We start from the raw sequence: 19,222 nt of genomic DNA, 5'->3' as shown, positions 1-19,222 counted from the left end.
CAAAGGCCACAGAAATGTTTCCAGCCCAAGCCACTTGAGAGAATCATGATGTCACAGAGCCAGGCCAGCCTTACTTTGAAGATGCAAAGGAAGGCTGTTTGTGAGGGTGCTGTGTATGTTTTCTAAAGGAGCTTGCATTCTGATTCCTTCGGAGATGGAGCCACAGTGGATAAACCTCATGCATTGCTCTGCTTCAAAGGAAACAGAAATGTAAACAGTGGCAGCGCACTAGAGTCGGGTTTCTCTACTTTAGCTACCAAGAAGTCAGCAAAGAAAATCCAGGTATTTACTTAGGTTTATTATTATTATTGTCACATATTCTTTTAATGATTGGAAAACAAAATAATCTATCCAGAAACAGAGTACCACAGAGCCTCAATATCATTACTTTTCAATAATCGCCTGAGCCAATTTTTTTTTAAGTAAAAAATAAAACTAAAATGACCCTTTTGCTGCCTGTGGTGCTTGTCTTCTACTAGGCATCTCCAACGCAGTAATTCATAAAATACAATGCTAGATGAGACAAATGTAGCCTATTTAAGAATGGATTCAAATAATCTAGTGTTGATTAGCATCCATGTTTTTTTAATAATAAGGTCTGAACAATGGACTTCTCTTTCTATAGAATTATTCCTCTCTTCTCAGATAAGTGAGGAATGGATTTAAGTACAAGCTTTTAACACCTACAAAGGGGGTACTCAACATGATCCGTATCCGGAATGTAGCTCCCTAAGGCAGACTGAAATTTAAAAATAAAATATACCTTCTTTCTTCGAAGGCTGATGGAGAAATAGCTTTCATCAGTCAGGAGGATACCATGAGCTACAAATAGCTCTGAAAAAAAATAAATGAAAGAAAGAAAGAAAGAGCTAGAAGACCTGGCTTCAAAATTAGCCTCCACTACGTTCTAGCTGTGCGTTAGTTGCTTTATTAACTGCTTGGTGCAAATCATTTCATTGAAAAACATCCTAGGATGTTTTCCTGACAGTACCAGATGTTCAGAGATTTCTTTGAGGTTTTGCCTATGAAGAAAATTATAAACAACGCCATCCTACAAGGAGCAAGAATGTGCAACGGCAGCCTCCATTGAGACTTTGGCCTAGGTGGCCAGATTCCTATTATCTTCTTGGCTCTCCTCACTCTTACAGTCTGAAGAATGGGAGCCATTCCTCAGTTCTGCCTATTTCCTCCTCTGGTCTCTTTCTTCCTCTCCACAAGGTCTACGTGACCTATATGATCTTACTAAATGTGTTCATTTCTGCCAGGGAATCTTGATGGCTTTCCCTCCTCCCATATAATAACACATTTCCCCTCCAAATTTCTTCTCCAATCAACTAATACAGTGAAGTGAATAGCAAAAACTTAATTTATCTTTCTTAAAATCAAATCATATTCACACACACACACACACACACACACACACACACACACACTCACCTTCAAAACTGAAGAGCAAGTATAAAAACAAGTGTTGGATATTCATGATTTTCAATGGAATATGATATAACTGTATTTTTTTTATAAATACAAATAAAAATATATGCAAATTTATAGTCACAGAAGTAGAATATTAGAAAGAGTCTTACTATTCTTTGAATTTGTGAGACTTTCTATGTATGTATTAGTTTTAGTTCTGGGGTAAATTAAGATAAAAAGGTAAGATAAAGTTCAAAAGTGAGCAATCAGCATGGTAACCTCAGGCTAGCAAGCTTAGAAAAATGAAAATATTTGATGGATTTTTTTTTTTTTTTTTGTCCAGTGGATAGGAACAGAAACTAAGTCTTGTGGGTGGTAATTATAAGGAGACTGATTTGGTTTGATTTAGAATATATTCCTTTTTTAAACAGTATTTTAGAATATATTCTTTTTAACAGGTTGTTATGATAATACTCAGTTCCCCATAAATCAAAGTATTCAAGAAAATGATGGATATACCTCAGATGTTGATTATATCTCAGATTATTCCAATAAGAGAAGTCTCTGATTCTCTATTCTAAATGTCTTATTGAACGATTCCAAGAAAGTAGAAAAGGAAAATGAATCACTACCCAGCTCCTTTTTTAAGTATTTTCTTTTTTCTATAAGAGACTGTGCTAAACTTTAGGGGGAAACAAAAACATAACAAAAATAAAGTATGCTATGCTGTTCCCTGCCTCCTGCCCCAACGGAGATTACACATCAGTTTGGAAGCCAAGACTGACGCATTACACATAAGGCAGTTAAATGGGAAGAAAGACCATGAAGCCAAATATTTAAAAATTGATAGGTGGTAAAACAGTAAGTTCAGAGGTCAAGAGGGATCATAGGCTAAGCAAGCAGGATACATGAAAAAACTAGGACTATAGTCTGACCTCAAAAGGACCAACAATCTCATACACTGAATGAGTGTACTCAAGCTTGAATAGGTTTTGCAGATTATTCTTGCATCATTTTCTCTAATTTAAAGTGATCTCAATTGTGCGTGCATGTGTGTAAATGTGGTACATACTTGAATAAATATATAAGCATGTGTAAATACATATGTATAGAGCTGTATGTCTCCACTTGTGCCTAGAAAGAAATGCTGAGAGTCTCTATATGAAAATATAATTTCTGGCGGAACTTCTAGGCCTCCTCCTAGGAAAACGGCAGATCTTAGATAATCTTTCACCTCTTGAGTTGGTTCTGTAGATCCACAGGGGAGGAAAGGGGTGCATTCTTTCAAAATTTCACACTGCTCCCAATTCCAAACAAATCAAGCAAAATGAACAGCAGTGACAACAGTAAGTACAAAGTGATAGCAGAGGGAAGTCAGCATGGTCTTCATGATACACTCTGAAGTACAGTCCAGTAAAAGATCAAACCAAAATTAAGCAAAATTGAAAGGAGAGGAAGAATGTACCTTGGCTTGTTCCAGAACCCAAAAAAGAACAATGTATGAGGGAAAAAAAAAAAAATGATGAGCGAATAAGAGTCTCAAAATTTACTGAGGCCTTTTAACTTTAGTGGAAAAAATTTTTGGAAATAATAGCAGTCAGGGAATGAAGACACTTCGTATTCCCTTGGAGTCCCATGCTCCTCTCAGCTACTCACAGATAGTTACTTGGCTGGTGAAAACCAAAAATAGTAAGATTTGGAAATAAGCACAATTGTGTTGAGGAACTAGGAAAACATGCTCAGCCCAAAGGCGTTCAAATGCAATTTTTCAGAGCCAATCTGGCCCAAACATGGACCTTCATTTATTTTTCCTGATTATGTCTGTGTTGGAAACCAGGGATCAATATGATTTCAAGGGTCCACATGACCAGTTTTCAGTATGAAAAAACTGGTATCGAATAACAGGCACTGCTGGGGGTGTTGTTCAAAAAAAAAAAAGTGATTTTCTTTTTATAGGTACATTTGACAGAAGACTTTTAACTCTCCTTTTAACCATAAATGTATTCAATTTAACAACTTTTAAGTCGTCTTTGACCTTGAAAAAATAAAACAGGAATGTGCCACTGACTTGGTTGGTGGAGGCAGGGAATGTTCAATCAGAATAAAATTTAAAAGGGGAAATTATAAGTTTGCTTATATCTAAGAGGATTGGGTATTAAGATCAATAATGAAGGTTTCTTACGACGAAGCACATTAGAACAGGGAATTGATGTCTGAAAACTGGAGTGTGGCGTTTCTGGCTCTGAATCTACAGCAAAGCTCTGAGTCTCAGATTCCTCATCTGGAAAATGGGCTGAATAATATCAACTTATGTTTAATCACAGGAATAGGATCAGGGTTAAAGGAGATAACATATATCGCGTGTGCAAATATCCATAACCTGTGAAGAGCTATGCAAATACATTCCTAGCATTCAAAGTTGTTAACAATAGCATTGCTATTTTACACTTATAAACAAATGCTGCAGTTGGCTTGTCACTAATTTGAAGAAAGGTCTAAATGGACACAAACAAACTTTCAGGGAAGAAAAACAGAGCTCTAGGTGGGATCTACATCTGATATAGTTATATTAAACATTTTGGAACCATTAATTTGGCAGTTGTTTCTTTCCTGGGATTTTTTAAAAAATTATAAACTCTCATTCTGCATACCCAATGTAGACATTTTTACATTTTTCTTTATGGCTTGCTTCACTGGTAGTTTCCTACAAGATAATGGTTTGCTCCTCCCTGCTCTCTGAGCAGCCTCCGGGAGTGGATACGGAAGAGAGAATCTCTGTTGGTGGTAGGCTCTGTTCTGCAGAAACCCCCTAATCCTCTGTTTACCACAACATGAGTCTATTGCCATAGAAATGATAGTTGAGATCCCAGATTCAACCTCACTGACTTCACAGCAGGGCCTTGTAAAAGGAGAAGCCATGCTAACAAAGGGAAAGCACAATTTATCAGAATAGTAGGCAGTCTGTTGCCTTGAAAGGGTAATTGTCAGCATTAAAATAAAAATGCATGAATGAGCTATGTTGTTGGGTATGCTGTAGTTTATTTTCTGTGTAGTACTGCCTGACTAAGAGTAGTAATTTGAAATTTTATGTCATTTAATAGTTTGCTTGTAAAGGTCAGCAGTTTCCCTTGATTGCATTTGTTTCTTATTGAAATAAGAAACAAGCAGATTCTAATTAAGCTTGTTGCACAACTGATGTTTCTGTGGTCAAAGATTTTCCCTTTTCATGATGTGTTGTTTTTGTTTGTGTGTTTATTGTGTGCGTTTGTCTTGTTTCTATTAATAGAAGAAAGTGAACCTGAACAAGATACTAAAGGTATTTTTTTTCTTTTTGCCCTGCTTCTTTTAAATATATGGTTCTATTCGATTGTTTATTTTTGCTGACCTTATAAACAATTCTAAGTGCTGTTATTTTTTTTAGGGAATAACAAACGATGTACAGGGAATACTGTGAGCATTTGACCAAGTGTTATTAGATGGGCTGCTTTATTTTATAATGTATTTATTGACCATTTACTTTTATTAAGTAAACTCTGAAAATGCAAACAAATGACATAAATCAGCAGGGGAATATAAATCTCACACAGATTGGAATAGAAAGTTACCTTGTGACTGAAAGCCTTTTTTTTGTGGGGGGGGGAATGGGGAGGGGAGGGTGTTATAATTTTTGGAGGAATGTAAAAATGTTAAGATGCCAGCTTAGGTTTTTACTGTTATTACTCCAAGAGGACAAGTATTATGCAACTGCTCCAAACCAATCCAAATCAATCAAATTTAAATTAATTGTAATTGCCCACAGATACATACATATATTTAGTGGAATATGTTTAGAGGAAAGTAGCTGGAAATCAAATTTGTTTGGGGGAAAACCCTACCTTGTAGAATAAGAGTTTTTCTTCCAAGAAAGCAGCTTCTATCCTGATTAAGATTCAAACTTTGTGCTGTTCTAACCTAACCTTTTATGTTTTTTGGATAAGATTCACAAGTTCTCATACAGGAGTTTGGCACTAGGAATAAAACTTAGGCTGGCAGTACTCGAAATAGCACCTCCTTATCTTAGGATACTTTTCTATTTCTAATCATCAGGCTGCTTACAACCAAATTTAGGTAAAATCATTTCACCTGCTCCTGTGTGATTCTTTTTGTTTGTTTTTATTTGCTTTCACTTCAACTCTATCAGTCATTGCTGGTTAGAATCAAGTAACCTAAAAAACAAAACAAACAAACAAACAAAAACCCTCCCTTAAGGGACACTAGAATAAAATAAAGGAAAAAATGAGAGGAAATAAAAGCCATGTGAGCTCACTGTGTCCTTTGAAATAATTACCCAGAAACAGAATTTGCAAGGGACTTAAGTACGCCTCTTGTCCAACTCCCTTAACAAGAAAGGAGAGGCCATTCCTCTCAAGCCAAACTGCTTCTTCATTTCGGGACGGCCCCCGGCTCTCCACTGCACCACCACTGCAATTTCAGACTGAATAAGAGCTCTATCTCCTTACTACAAATTCAAGTTACCCCTTAAAATAACAATCAATAGGAAGATTTATCATGTTTCTGAAAGTGCTTCGGATCATGGGAAGAGAGAGAAAGAGGCACGGACGGGTGAGAGTGAGAACGTGATATGGTTATGTTACAAAGGACCCGGGAAACACTGGCTGCTTGAGCCCAACTTTGAAAGTACGATTTTCAACCGGCACTTAGCACCGTAAATTTACCCAAGAGAAACTGAAGCCCGAAACCCATGAATAAATACCACGAGAGAAAACCCAAGGATAAATAGATTGCCCGTGTCTATTTCCCATGATGCAGATGAACAATGATTTGCTTGCCCACAGAAACTGGAGAATAATGGATAAGACTATAGAAAGAAGAGTTGCATCGTGTTTTTTTCCTTTAAAAATCCATACCAAAACAGTTGTAAACATTTTCCAAATTACTAAGTAATGTTGTACCCCATCTATTAAGTAACTTGTTTATGTAACAAAAACACTTTTATGCTGTTTTGGATGCCAATAAAATGCAAGATAGGGATATTCAATGGACATTTTACTTGATATGAAATATACCACATTACTTTTTTTTAAATTTTATTATGTTATGTTAGTCACCATACAGTACATCATTAGTTTTTGATGTGGTGATCCACGATCCATTGTTTTTGTGTAACACCCAGTGCTCCATGCAGTGCGTGCCCTCCTTAATACCCATCACCGGGCTAACCCATCCCCCCTCCCCCCTCCCCTCTAGAACCCTCAGTTTGTTTCTCACAGTCCATAGTCTCTCATGGTTCCTCTCCCCCTCCGATTCCCTCCCCCCTTTTTTCCCTTCCTTCTCCTAATGTCCTCCCTGCTATTCCTTATGTTCCACAGATAAGTGAAACCATATGATAATTGACTTTCTCTGCTTGACTTATTTCACTTAGCATAATCTCCAGTCCCATCCATGTTAATGTAAAAGTTGGGTATTCATCCTTTCTGATGGCTGAGTAATATTCCATTGTATATGGACCACATCTTCTTTATCTATTCATCTGTTGCAGGGCATCTTGGCTCTTTCCACAGTTTGGCTATTGCAGACATTGCTGCTATGAACATTGGGGTGCATATGGTCCTTCTTTTCACTACATCTGTGTCTTTGGGGTAAATACCCAGGAGCGCAATTGCTGGGTCATAGGGTAGCTCTATTTTTAAATTTTTGAGGAACCTCCACACTGTTTTCCAAAGTGGCTGTACCAACTTGCATTCCCACCAACAGTGTCAGAGGGTTCCCCTTTCTCCACAACCTCTCCAACATTTGTTGTTTCTTTCCCTGTCCATTTTTGCCATTCTAACTGGTGTAAGGTGGTATCTCAATGTGGTTTTGATTTGAATTTCCCTGATGGCTAATGATAATGAACATTTTTTCATTTGTTTGTTAGCCATTTATATGTCTTCTTCGGAGAAGTGTCTTTTCATATCTTTTGCCCACTTTTTGACTTGATTATTTGTTTTCTGGGTGTTGAGTTTGAGAAGTTCTTTATAGATCTTGGATACCAGCCCTTTATCTCTAGTGTCATTTGCAAATATCTTCTCCCATTCTGTGGGTTGCCTCTTTGTTTTGTTGACTGTTTCCTTTACTGTGCAGAAGCTTTTTATCTTGATGAAGTCCCAAAAGTTCATTTTTGCTTTTGTTTCACTAGCTTTTGGAGATGTATCTTGAAAGAAGTTGCTGTGGGCGATGTCAAAGAGGTTACTGCCTATGTTCTCCTCCAGGATTTTGATGGATTCCTGTCTCACATTGAAGTCTTTCATCCACTTTGAGTTTATCTTTGTGAATGGTGTTAGAGAATGGTCGGGTTTCATTCTTCTGCATGGGGCTGTCCAATTTTCCCAGCACCATTTATTGAAGAGACTGTCTTTTTTCCATTGCATGTTTTTTCCTTCTTTGTCAAAGATTATTTGACCATGGGGTTGAAGATCCATATCTGGGTTCTCTATTCTGTTCCATTGGTCTATATGTCTGTTTTTGTGCCAGTACCATGCTATGCTGTCTTGGTGATCACTGTTTTGTAATATAGCTTGAAATCGGGCAACATGCCGTCCCCAGCTTTGTTTTTCTTTTTCAACATTTCCTTGGTGATTCGGGGTCTTTTCTGATTCCATACAAATTTTAGGATGGTTTGTTCCAGCACTTTGAAAAATGTCATTGGAATTTTGATCGGGATGGCTTTGAAGGTATAGATTGCTCTGGGTAGCATAGACATTTTAACAATGTTTATTCTTCCGATCCATGAGCATGGAATATTTTTCCATCTTTTTGTGTCTTCTTCAATTTCTTTCATGAGTGTTCTGTAGTTCCTAGAGTATAGTTCCTTTACCTCTTTGGTTAGGTTTATTCCGAGGTATCTTATGGTTTTTGGTGCTATTGTAAATGGAATCGTTTCTCTAATTTCTCTTTCTACAGTTGCATTGTTAGTGTATAAGAAAGCAACTGATTTCTGTGCATTGATTTTGTATCCTGCCACATTACTGAATTGCTGTATGAGTTCTAGTAATTTGGGGGTGGAGTCTTTTGGGTTTTCCACATAAAGTATCATGTCCTCTGCGAAAAGAGAGTTTGACTTCTTCTTTTCCAATTTGGATACCTTTTATTTCTTTTTGTTGTCTGATTGCTGTTGCTAGGACTTCTAGTACTATGTTGAATACCACATTACTTTTAAAACTGATGACCTAGAAAGCATTTTCAGTTTGGGGATACCAGCAAAATAATGGGAGTTTATTACTAAATTACATCTAAGTTTATTATTACAGGTGTATTTTTATCGATGGAGGTTAGTCTGGCATTTATTTTTAATTGCAACTGGCCTTACTGTTTTCAATGTTTGATAACTATGGTGGAATTTCTTTCATCCCTCCTTCACCTCTTCTGCTTGAAACTGGTAACAAATGCAGACGGGTATAAAAAAATATCAGTTTTATTGCTGATAAAGCTGGATTGAAAAATAAAATTTTTCTACTTTTTCATCCAAGAATTAGACTAACCTGTTTCTTCATCCTCCTCAGGCCCTCCCCACTCTTTAACCTTCCACCCCTAGTTGTAGGACGGAGAAGCCCTGGGCTGGGACACTTGATGCACATTAACCTCATACCCTTGTTGTCTGAGGGTAGCTGGGAGAATGACGGCCCCAAGAGGGCTGGCATACTCATAACATAGAGAAGTCCCTTTCTCCAATCTCACCAATCAGAAGAGTCGCTCATTCATTCATTGATTCATTCACTCATTCAACAAATATTTATTGAATGTCTGCTATGTACCATGCAGGGCTCTATCTACCTTTCAGTCAGCCTGTATTCATGAACAAAACAAGCTCTGCCCTGTGATGCTTACATTCCAGAGGAGAAGAGAGCCAACAAACAAACAAATCCATAGTTATGACATGGTGATAAATGCTATGAAGAACCACAAACAAGGGTAAGGGAATGTGCTGAGAAAGAGTTTGATAAGGAGACATCTGTGACCTTCTTTGGGGGCAAGGGGAAATTAGCAGGAAGGGTGGAAGCCATCTTCCAATACTGAAAAAAGGGGGCAAGTTCCTATTTTATCTTTTGGCAAGAATGTGGCTGTGCAGAAAACAGCTTCCCTTTTATTCCTGGCCTTTTCCGCTCTCCACTCACTGGACTTAACAATGTGTGTGGAGAAGCTGGAGCTAGTGTATTGAATTAAGAGCATGTAGATTGTGACCTGGTGAATGAGGGCACAAGCCACCCACATGGGCTTGCAAGGAGCTCCCTCAGCATCCCAGCTCCCACTTTGGGGAAGTGAAACCCATGGGTTCGTTGTGATTGAAGGCATAGTTTCAACACACCCACACAAAGGAAATAGAATCATAAGATTTATTATTTACAAATCCCAGAAGCCAGGGCCTGGGGAGCATGCTGTGAGCCCAGGGAAGGGAAGTCCTCTGACCCCAGCCACAGAGAAGGAGACAGAGAGTGGGATAGCAAGAACCTACACTTAGAGGTGATTGAGACGGAGAAGACTAACTTTTCTCAGGCTTTACTCTAAGTGGTTATTTTAAAAGGTGCCCAGGAAAAGCAAAGTGGGAACTTATGATGGACACCCTAAACTCAAGTCCTTATCTAAATGTCTAGACTCTGGGTGTGGTAGGGTTTATCATACTGTAAAATGCCAAGGCAGCAACTCAAAAAAACAACTTTGTTTTTTTCAAAAGGTGTTTTTCTCATCACACAATGAAACCCTGGCTCAGCCGAGGGTATATCTGCCCTTTTGGAGGAGACCAGAAGTGTATCAGCACAGTCACACCTTCAGGAAGCCACTGCAAATGCCAATAGTGCTCCTTCATGTACCATCCTGTGCCCCACTGGACCCCCCCAGAAGGTTCTGATATAGCACAGAGCAGTGTATTAAGTAAATTCGCTGCAAGGCCATGTTGACTCTATCTTACTTACCATCTCACATTATGCTTAGCTGTGTTGTGCAGTATAGATCATCAAAAGTTCTGCAGTGAGCCCAAATGACATTCTAAATAATATAATACTAGCCAAAAGGGGAAAAAAAGGCTGTAAATTAGAACAAAATAAATCCTCCCTTATTACTGCTTTTCCAGGAAGAATTTACAGTGCCCAAATGAAAACTCTTGCCTCTATAAATTAAAGCTGAAACAGTGTTTAAATTTCATTCTCCAATTTCTTAGTCTTCTTCTCTTTAGCCAGAAGGCTCTCTTTCAGGTTCAAGGGTACAGAGTTCTCTGCAGCAGCTGCTGGCTACACTTTTCCAGTACGTATGGGACTGAAATAATCCCACTCCCAAACTCTAAAAGATCCTGCTTTTTTCAGATTCTGAGAGGCAATGGGAACCATAAGATGAGTACAATTGTGTCACACTCAAAAAATGTAAGACACACAAGTATAGTCGCAACCCCAACAAGTTCTTTCACCAAATGATGAACATGGACTCGGCTATGCTGTGCAACCCAGGTCTCCATCATTGTTGCCAGAAAACATTAGAAAAGGAGAAAATACCTGAGAGCAGTCAGTCTCTGTTGGTTGTCAAGAGTGCACAACCTGTAAGCTTAGACTAAGTTGGGAGGAATCTCCCATTAGGTGGTCAGATGGGTCACCGTGTGTCACTCCGGTAGATACGGAAGAAATGTGCCCTGCCTCCTCACTGACTGGTCTTCTTGGGAAATTTAGAATTTCCGGTGAGGACAGCCTCGGTCACTTAGTCTTGATTGACACTTCCTTCAGACTCATTCATCATGTGACTTTTTATTTCCTATTTCACCTTGGAGCCCGGCTTTTCTGGAACTTCAGTCGAGGGACAGGCTTCACTTCCTCTTTTAAGGTGGCATTTTTATCCCTGACTAGCAGGACTGGCTCCAAAATTTGTGGGCCAGGTGCAAATGACAATGATTTTAATTCAAAAATCACGAGTAATTTCAAGGCAAGGACAGCAGAACGTTAAACCAAGCATGGGCCCCTCTTAGCACGGTGCCCTGTGAGACCACCCCAGGGCCTCTTACTCTTGGAGCCAACCCTGCTGACCACTATGGCTACCGCCACTCACTCTGCTAAGAAATTTCTCAGGCTGTATATATCACCTGCTAGGGAAAATTTTCCCACATTCTGTTTCAACTTGAAATCATCCCTCATAGAATTTTGATCTAAAACTGTTGTAGAGGGGTGCCTGGGTGGCTTAGTCAGTGAAGTGTCTGCCTTCGGCTCAGGTCATGAACTCAGGATCCTGGGATCAAGTCCCGCATCAGGCTCCCTGCTCCGCGGGGAGTCTGCTTCTCCCCTCTCCCTCTGCCCCTCAGGCTTGCTCTCTCTCAAATAAATAAATAAAATCTTTAATAAAAAAAAACTGTTGTAGATATTTCTGAGGCTCTTAGGACCAATGCCTCTGCCAAATGTTCCTCCTCAGAGCCTTACTTTTCTTCAGTTTTGGGGTTTTCTAAAACTTGATGCTATTTAAATGGCAAAAGTGTGTGTCTCATCCCGTGTTTCTGAACTGTGGGGTAGGCTCCACAGCAATTTTTTAGAATGTTATTATAAAACTTTCAATCTCACAAAAAAAGTAGATACAGTACTACAGTGAACCCCCATGTACCCATGACCCACCAGCAACAATAATCAACAGTCTACCGATTTTGTTTCCTCGATTCCACTACTATGTTATTGCTGCTGGTTTCTTTTAAAGCAAATCCCAGACATTAGTTCAATCATCCAATATGCACATTAGTGAAAGGATTTTTTTTAAAAAACGTAATCACATTACCATGTTCATTACTCCACCCATCCCCAATTAGCACTAATTTCTTAGTACAATTTACTACCAGGACTGTGCAATTGTTATCCAATTATCTCAAAATATCTTTCTACATCTGATCTGTTGAATAAGAATCCAAACAAGATCCACACCTTGCATTTGGGTTATGCCTCTAAAGTCTTTTTAACTCTATAATAATTCCTTCTTTCTCCCCCCGCAACCCAGTACAAGTTATTTATTGAGAAAACTAAATAATTTGCCCTATTGAATTGTCTATATTCTGGATTTGAATGAATAGCATCCCCGTAATGTTGTTTAACATGTTCCTTAACCTCTTTTTTTGTAGGTTGGTAATTAGACCACAGAACTTTTTAAAAGCAGGCTCAGTTTTGTTTTGCCAGGCAGATTCAGCTACATTTTAAACATCTGATGCATTTTTTTAACCACCTGTTGCCTTAAAGATGGAGCCTTCCTTGCTTTTTCTTTCTTCTGGCTTTTGTGCCCAACACTGTATTTCTAGCATGCTCTTCTGGATTCCATCTCTTAGAGTTCTCAATATCAAAAAATAGGAAATTTAATTAATCTGAACCTGTAAATCTAAAATTAGAACTGCAAAAAGGATTCAGTTGTCAAATCATATCTTCCCCGAACTTTCTCTTAATTAATCAGTAGGGATTCAGTCTCAGAATGGAGTATTAATTACCTATTCTCCTGCTCACACTTGACCTAAAATACTTCTTTCTTTCTGGTCCAATGTGCTCATCTCATTCTCTAAAAAGGTGGAAAATTTTTTTCTGTCCTCCCACTATGATACACTTAAAGATATAAAGCATTAATTAATTACTTCATTAATTCAATTAAACACTATTACTTCGGTCAGGCACTCTGAACAAAACAGGCTAGGTTTTTGATTGCTGAAAACTCACAATCTACGGGGGTGGGGGAGAGGCAGACAATAAAATAACTTCAGATAGTGGTAAGGTCTGTAAAGACAATAAAACAGGATGATGAAAAGTGAATGGCGGCAGGTTAGACCTTATGTTGGGTGGTCAAGGAAGCCCTTTCTGAGGAAATGCCACTTAACCAGAGACTGGATGATACAAGGAACGTGCCACAGGAAGATCGGGGGGATGGGTGCTCTAGGCTGAGGGAAAGCATGGACAAGCTCCTAAGGAGGGAATAAGCTTGGAGTGTCCTTGAATGGTGAGAAACACAGGGTTACAGCATAAATGGCTTAGAAGCCAGGGCATGGCATTTGGTATTATACTGAATACAGAGGGAACATGGAAGGAATTTACACAGGAGAACACGATTTGATTTGCATTTTTAAAAGACCACTCCAGGAGTGCCTGGGTGGCTCAGGTCATGATCTCAGGGTCCTGGGATCGAGCCCCACATTAGGCTCCCTGCTCAGCTGGGAGCCTGCTTCTCCCTCTCCCTCTCCCTCTGCTGCTGCCCCTGCTTGTGCTTTTTCTCTCTTTGTGTCAAATAAACAAATAAAATCTTTAAAATAAATAAATAAAACAAAAGACCACTCCAGCTTGAGCATTCCCTATAGGAGTCACTCACCACTTCTGTTTTCCTAACAGTTTTTGCCAGAATCCTGCGGGCTCCTGAATCCCACAATGTCACATTTGGCTCCTTTGTGACTCTGCGCTGTACAGCAACAGGCATCCCTGTCCCTACCATCACCTGGATTGAAAACGGAAATGCTGTGAGTGCCATCTGTATGGGGACTTGTCTGGGGAAGACTCATTGGAGAGGAATTTCAGGACAGACCACATATTTATGATGTTACCCTGATCTCTGTCATTGGTCCCACCTGCACCTCCATTTTTCAAAGCCTTCTAGGATTTTCATCTTAGAAGTCAATGCCCTAGAAATTGAACTCCATGGGTTTGCTTCTTTCCTTGTGTCGTAAGTGAAGAGTAGAAAATCAAATTTTTCCTTATGCTTTTGTGTAAAAGGGAAGAGGTAATAATTCCTTCCCACACAAGTAAAATAATTTTCACAAAACTCACCAGCTTAAGAATTAGTTCACTGGAGCTGGAAGCTACTTTAATGAAAAGTAATCCAGAATTAGAACCCATAACTGTCAGTTTAACATTCTTGAATTCATTTTTATACGGATAATAATAACATATATTAAGTGATCACTATGTGCCAGACTCTCTTCTAAGCACCTTACATACAAACATTCATTTATTCATTCTACAAATACCTACTGATTATCTCCTGGGTGTCAGGCACTATTCTAGGCATAATGGATACAAGAGCAAACAAAACAAGCAAAATAAGGCAGTCAGAGAAAGACAAATACCATATGATTTCACTCATATGTGGGATTTAAGAAACAAAACAGATGAACATAGGGGAAGGGAAGGAAAAATAAGATGAAAACTGAGAGGGAGGCAAACCATAAGAGACAGTGAACTCTAGGAAACACACTGAGGGTAGGGGAGATGGGGGGGTGGGGGTAACTGGGTGATGGGCATTAAGGAGAGCACTTGACGTAGTGAGCACTGGGTGTTATGTACAACTGATGAATCACTAAATTCTACCACTGAAACTAATAAAAAATAAAGTAGTATTTTCAAAAAATAAAACAAGTGAAGCTCCCTGCCCTCAAAGAGCTTCCATTATGATGGGGAAAGACAAACAATAAAATAAAACAAATAGGAGAATATTCTAAGCAGACAGTGTCAAATACTGTGGGAAAATGAGACAGAATGTGCAATCTTAAGAGAAAGATTCCATTCTCAATACAGTGGTCAAGGAAGCCTCATTTAAGTGAAGACATTTGAGCTAAGATCTGAAGGAGCTGAGGAGGAGGCTATGTAAAAAACTAGGGGAAGAACCCTGGGGAAAGTCTCTAAGATAACGTTGCACAAGGTATGTCTGAGGAATAGCAAGTAGGTCAGTGTGACCAGAGGTGAGTGAGCAAAGAGGAAAGAAGTAAGGGGTGAGTTTAGGAATTATGGATCATATAAGCTTATGTAGAGCATTGGAACAACTTTGGCTTTTATTTGAGTGAGATGGGATGCCATTTTAGGTCTCTTTATATTATCTGTTTTTCTGCTCACTCTTACTCATTGTGCTTTGTGTCCTTGCGTGCCTAGATATCTTTGACTACCTGCTGTTCATTGTTCAGGGTGGAAAAAAAGGTCAGGGATTAATTTGAGGTCCAGATAAAGATACTTCTCTCCAGAAAGAATTTTTGTTTATTTCTGCCAAGGACCAGAGACAACAGCTTATCTTGGACCATCTTAAACCTAGTTTAAGGTTTGAAGCTCCTTGGTCATCCCAGATAATTATAACACAGCCTACAATGCTAGTGGGCTATTTCACTTGTAGTTCACGTTGATAACCTCCCTGATATTTGGTTCTTTGAGATTTTGGTTTATTGTATCTCCTATTAGACTTCTCATCTTTATGGAACCTGAGTTTTGATTTCTCTCTCCTTACTCCTCAAAGGAAACAAATTTTTCTGGGCTGGAAAAATGTCTTAGTGAGAATAAAAGTTTCTAAATTTGTTATATCTGGTAAAAACATTTTTCCAGAATTTTAATTTTTTCAGTGTGAGAGTTGGTTTGATAACCCAGCTTACCAATATTGGAAATAAGACTCTTTCATGGATTATTGTCATAATTATATTTTATAGACTTCAACCACTTGTCTATGTTTGGTTTGAATTCAGTCCCTAGTTTCTGATACTCTTTATGAGGTTAAAGATGTTTATTTTAATCTTAATTTAACAAATGTTTTTAACATAAGTCTATGTTAAATTCAATAAAATGCCTTGTCATTAATTATTTTAACTTTGTGATAAACATGTAATTTTTCACTTTAAATTGGAAAATTTCCTTTTCATTCTTTAAAAATGCTGCCCTTTTTTTTGTTTGTGTTCTTTCAATTTGCTGTAATTTTCCTTAGGATTATTGCATCTATTTTCAAAAATGGGAATACCCTAGTTTTTTGGGCTATCATGCTCAGGTTTTGTTAACAATGCCAGCCCTACAGAATCAATTGGCAAGTGGATGTACTTTCTTTTGACACAGAAGTCAAAGGGAGGAACTTGAGATGCAAATCTCTCTTAAACTCAGGGACATTTTCCTCTGTTGTATCTTTAATAATTGTTTTTCTCTTCTCTACATTTTTTTTCAATGCAGAACATAGAGATTAGGAAGAATGTAGTTGTAATAGAAGTTCATTAGACCTCTATTAAATAAATTTATTTAAAAACTACAATCTTTCTAATCTTTATGTTCTGCATATTTTTGTGGATGGACAGAGGGAGTCCTATGTAACACGTCAACTTTTTCTCAGGCTCTAATGTCTACCATAAATATCCCCCACAAGAACCTACTAAAGAAAATCTTATTCACGAGTTCTAGCCCATTGGACAGATGCCTCAGTCTAGTGCTATATGCACTCACAATAGTTCATAACATTCTTCTGCTACTTTATTGACTCAAAGTCTGCTCCTACTTACAGCCCTGTTATCTGAAGTCTAGAATTTTCCATGACTCTATCCATTCTCCTCTCAGGGAACTTCCAGAAATTGCTGAAAATTTCTGGCCCTTTGATTATGATACCCTTCCACCTTTCTAGAGATTTATTTTTCCTAATTTTAGGTTTGATTTATCTTTTGGGATTTTGGTAGAATAAAGGACAGTTAAACATGTGGGCTGAGATTATCTTTGTAACTCGGGTGCTAAGCATGACTTGCAATGTAATACAACCTCATTTAATATCTTCTGTTTCTTTTAAGTCTCTTCAGCAGGGTGGGTTCTTTTCTCACCATTGAGGGCTACCCCAAGCAGGCTCTGTGACTTTTCCAGTTCTTTTAGGTGATTTTACCTCACAAACACCATCCCAATTTAGTAATTCTGAGTGCCTAGCCCTGAGTAATAACCAAAGTTTCCAACTGCAATTCACAGATGGGACCTTTCTTTTCTTTTTTTTTCTTTTTAAAGATTTTATTTTTAAGTAATCTCTCCACCCAATGTGGGGCTCAAACTCACCACACTTGAACACTCTAGATGGAGCCAGCCTACCTTTCTTAAGACAACTGCATGCATGCCACCTGCCTTCCACAACAGTCCTGCGGTTAGCTTCTTCTCTCACACTCATTCACTCTTCCCCTACTTCTTAAATGCTGTTTAAGACTCCTACAGGTTTGGGGTTGGAAGAAGGGAGGAGCAGTAATTGAAGTGGAAAAGTTCTAATTTAACTGACACTCTTTCAGGTTGACTTTCCATCATGGTGCCTGACAAGTATTTAAAACAACTCTTTCCATCATGGACACATTCATGATTCTTGAGAAATCAAGGGATATTCAAGATGAACCCCAATGGCTCATTTTTCCTCAGAGCAGCCATCTCCCTCTTAGCCCCCAATTTGTTAGTTGATGGGAAGTCTTTCTGTGGGGTCCCATCAATGCCCCCAAAGAGATCTTTGGGGAAGACTGAAAATAACTCCAAACCAGATCTTCTATAGAACCTGTATATCCACAAACTCTTAGATCCAGACCACTGAACAGAGCTACCCCTTCTTTGCTTCTTCCATTGGAGCTACTAGGTAGCCTGCTGTCCCTTCAGATTTTACAGGTGGGTATCAGATACATCTCTGCTATGTCAACAAATTGCAGGTGTGTCACCCTCAAGTTTGATGATTCACTAGAAGAACTCACAGAACTCAGGAAAGCCATTATCCTTATGGCTATAGTTTATTACAGTGAAAGGATACAGACTAAACTCAGTAGTGGGTAATCAGTTGTTCTCTCCCTATGGAGTCCCATGGAGAGCACTTAATTCTCCCAGCAATGATGGCAACATGTGCAACGCCTTGTACCAAGGAAGCCTACCCAGCCATGGTGTCCAGGGTTTTTCCTGAGGGTCAATTACAAAAGCATGGAGGGTTCACACGAATGACCTTAGCTAGTCTCTGACCTTTCCAAAGTCAACCTGATATAGTATAGAGTCCCTGCTGAACAAAAAGAGCTATTCACCATAATTTGCACTGTAACATAAACTATCTGGCATGGCTCATGGTCTCAGATATACAAAGACACTCTTATGAGGCAGGATTTTCCAAGGGATGAAAAGTTATCTCTTAGAAGCAAGTCAAAGGCCAGTCCTTTCTTTCACATGTGCAGAGTGTGAGCACCTCAAGTCCACTTTACAGTTAACCCTTTACTACATAGCAGGGGACGTATGCCAACCCTCCAGGTGGTCCTATTAAAGACCCTCTTTCATACACTAAGGAGATGGGATGCTTTTTAACCAGTCCCTTGGGTGGGGTGACGATGGTTCTCACTACAGCTAAACAGCTCAAACCTTGATGAGTCATCTAAGGGGTTCTGGGCTACTTGCATTTTTCATATCCTTCAGGATAGTCTCTCTTCAACTTTTTAGGATCTTGGTTGCAGTGTCCATATGTTGTCATATTACAATATATTAACAGCAGCATTTTAAAGTAAAAGGACTGTTCTAAATGAGGAGGAAAAAAGGAAGAGAGGACAAGGAGGAGCAATAGCACACTAGACATGGGAAGGGAAGTGTGTGGGAAACAAAGCATGTCCCTGGGTGAGAATCTGGTGGATATTGTATACCGGGAAAAAGATGCCAAATTCTAAGGCTACCTCAACTAATGAAGAGTGTCATCCTGCAATAGCAGCCTCTTTAGGGCTTAAATTCATTTATTATTTTTGTTTTCACTTTTGTTTGTGCAAAAGGGTTTTTTTCTTTTCTGATACTTGAACAAAACTATTCTCTCATAATTTGTGTTTAAAACTAACTTATCTTGTCTAAGTGCCTACCATGCATCTCTTCAAAATAGAGTCAGTAAACAAAATAATGTCACTTTATGAGCTTGCTGCTTGAGGGACGATAAATAAGAACAGGTGAAGGGTTAGCAGACCTAAGTTGGAAATGGCCCTCTTCAGCGAATGTTCATTGTAGGGAAGTCCACTTGCCTCTGAGACACTGATTTTCCCACATTTGTAATAACAGAGGTGTCAGGTGGCTAGAGAAAACCA

General features: G+C 38.8%; 1 protein-coding gene across 5 annotated transcripts in view; it reads left to right on the top strand.

The window, feature by feature from the left end:
- MUSK (muscle associated receptor tyrosine kinase) overlaps positions 1–19,222 on the top strand; it is a 94,891-nt gene that overhangs the window by 39,542 nt on the left and 36,127 nt on the right. For 3 of the 5 annotated variants that reach the window (XM_027615330.1, XM_035723595.1, XM_027615329.1), the window contains exon 6: positions 13,773–13,897. In XM_027615330.1, coding sequence (XP_027471131.1) covers positions 13,773–13,897 — 125 coding nt within the window. Of the gene's footprint in view, positions 1–4,702; positions 4,733–13,772; positions 13,898–19,222 lie in introns of all 5 variants that reach the window. The other 2 variants (XM_027615331.1, XM_035723596.1) reach the window with 1 other exon arrangement.

The sequence above is a fragment of the Zalophus californianus genome, chromosome 13, assembly GCF_009762305.2.
Source record: "Zalophus californianus isolate mZalCal1 chromosome 13, mZalCal1.pri.v2, whole genome shotgun sequence".
Classification (NCBI taxonomy): Eukaryota; Metazoa; Chordata; class Mammalia; order Carnivora; family Otariidae; genus Zalophus; species Zalophus californianus.
Note: the sequence above shows the minus strand (reverse complement) of the source record. Positions and strands in the feature narration are given on the sequence as shown.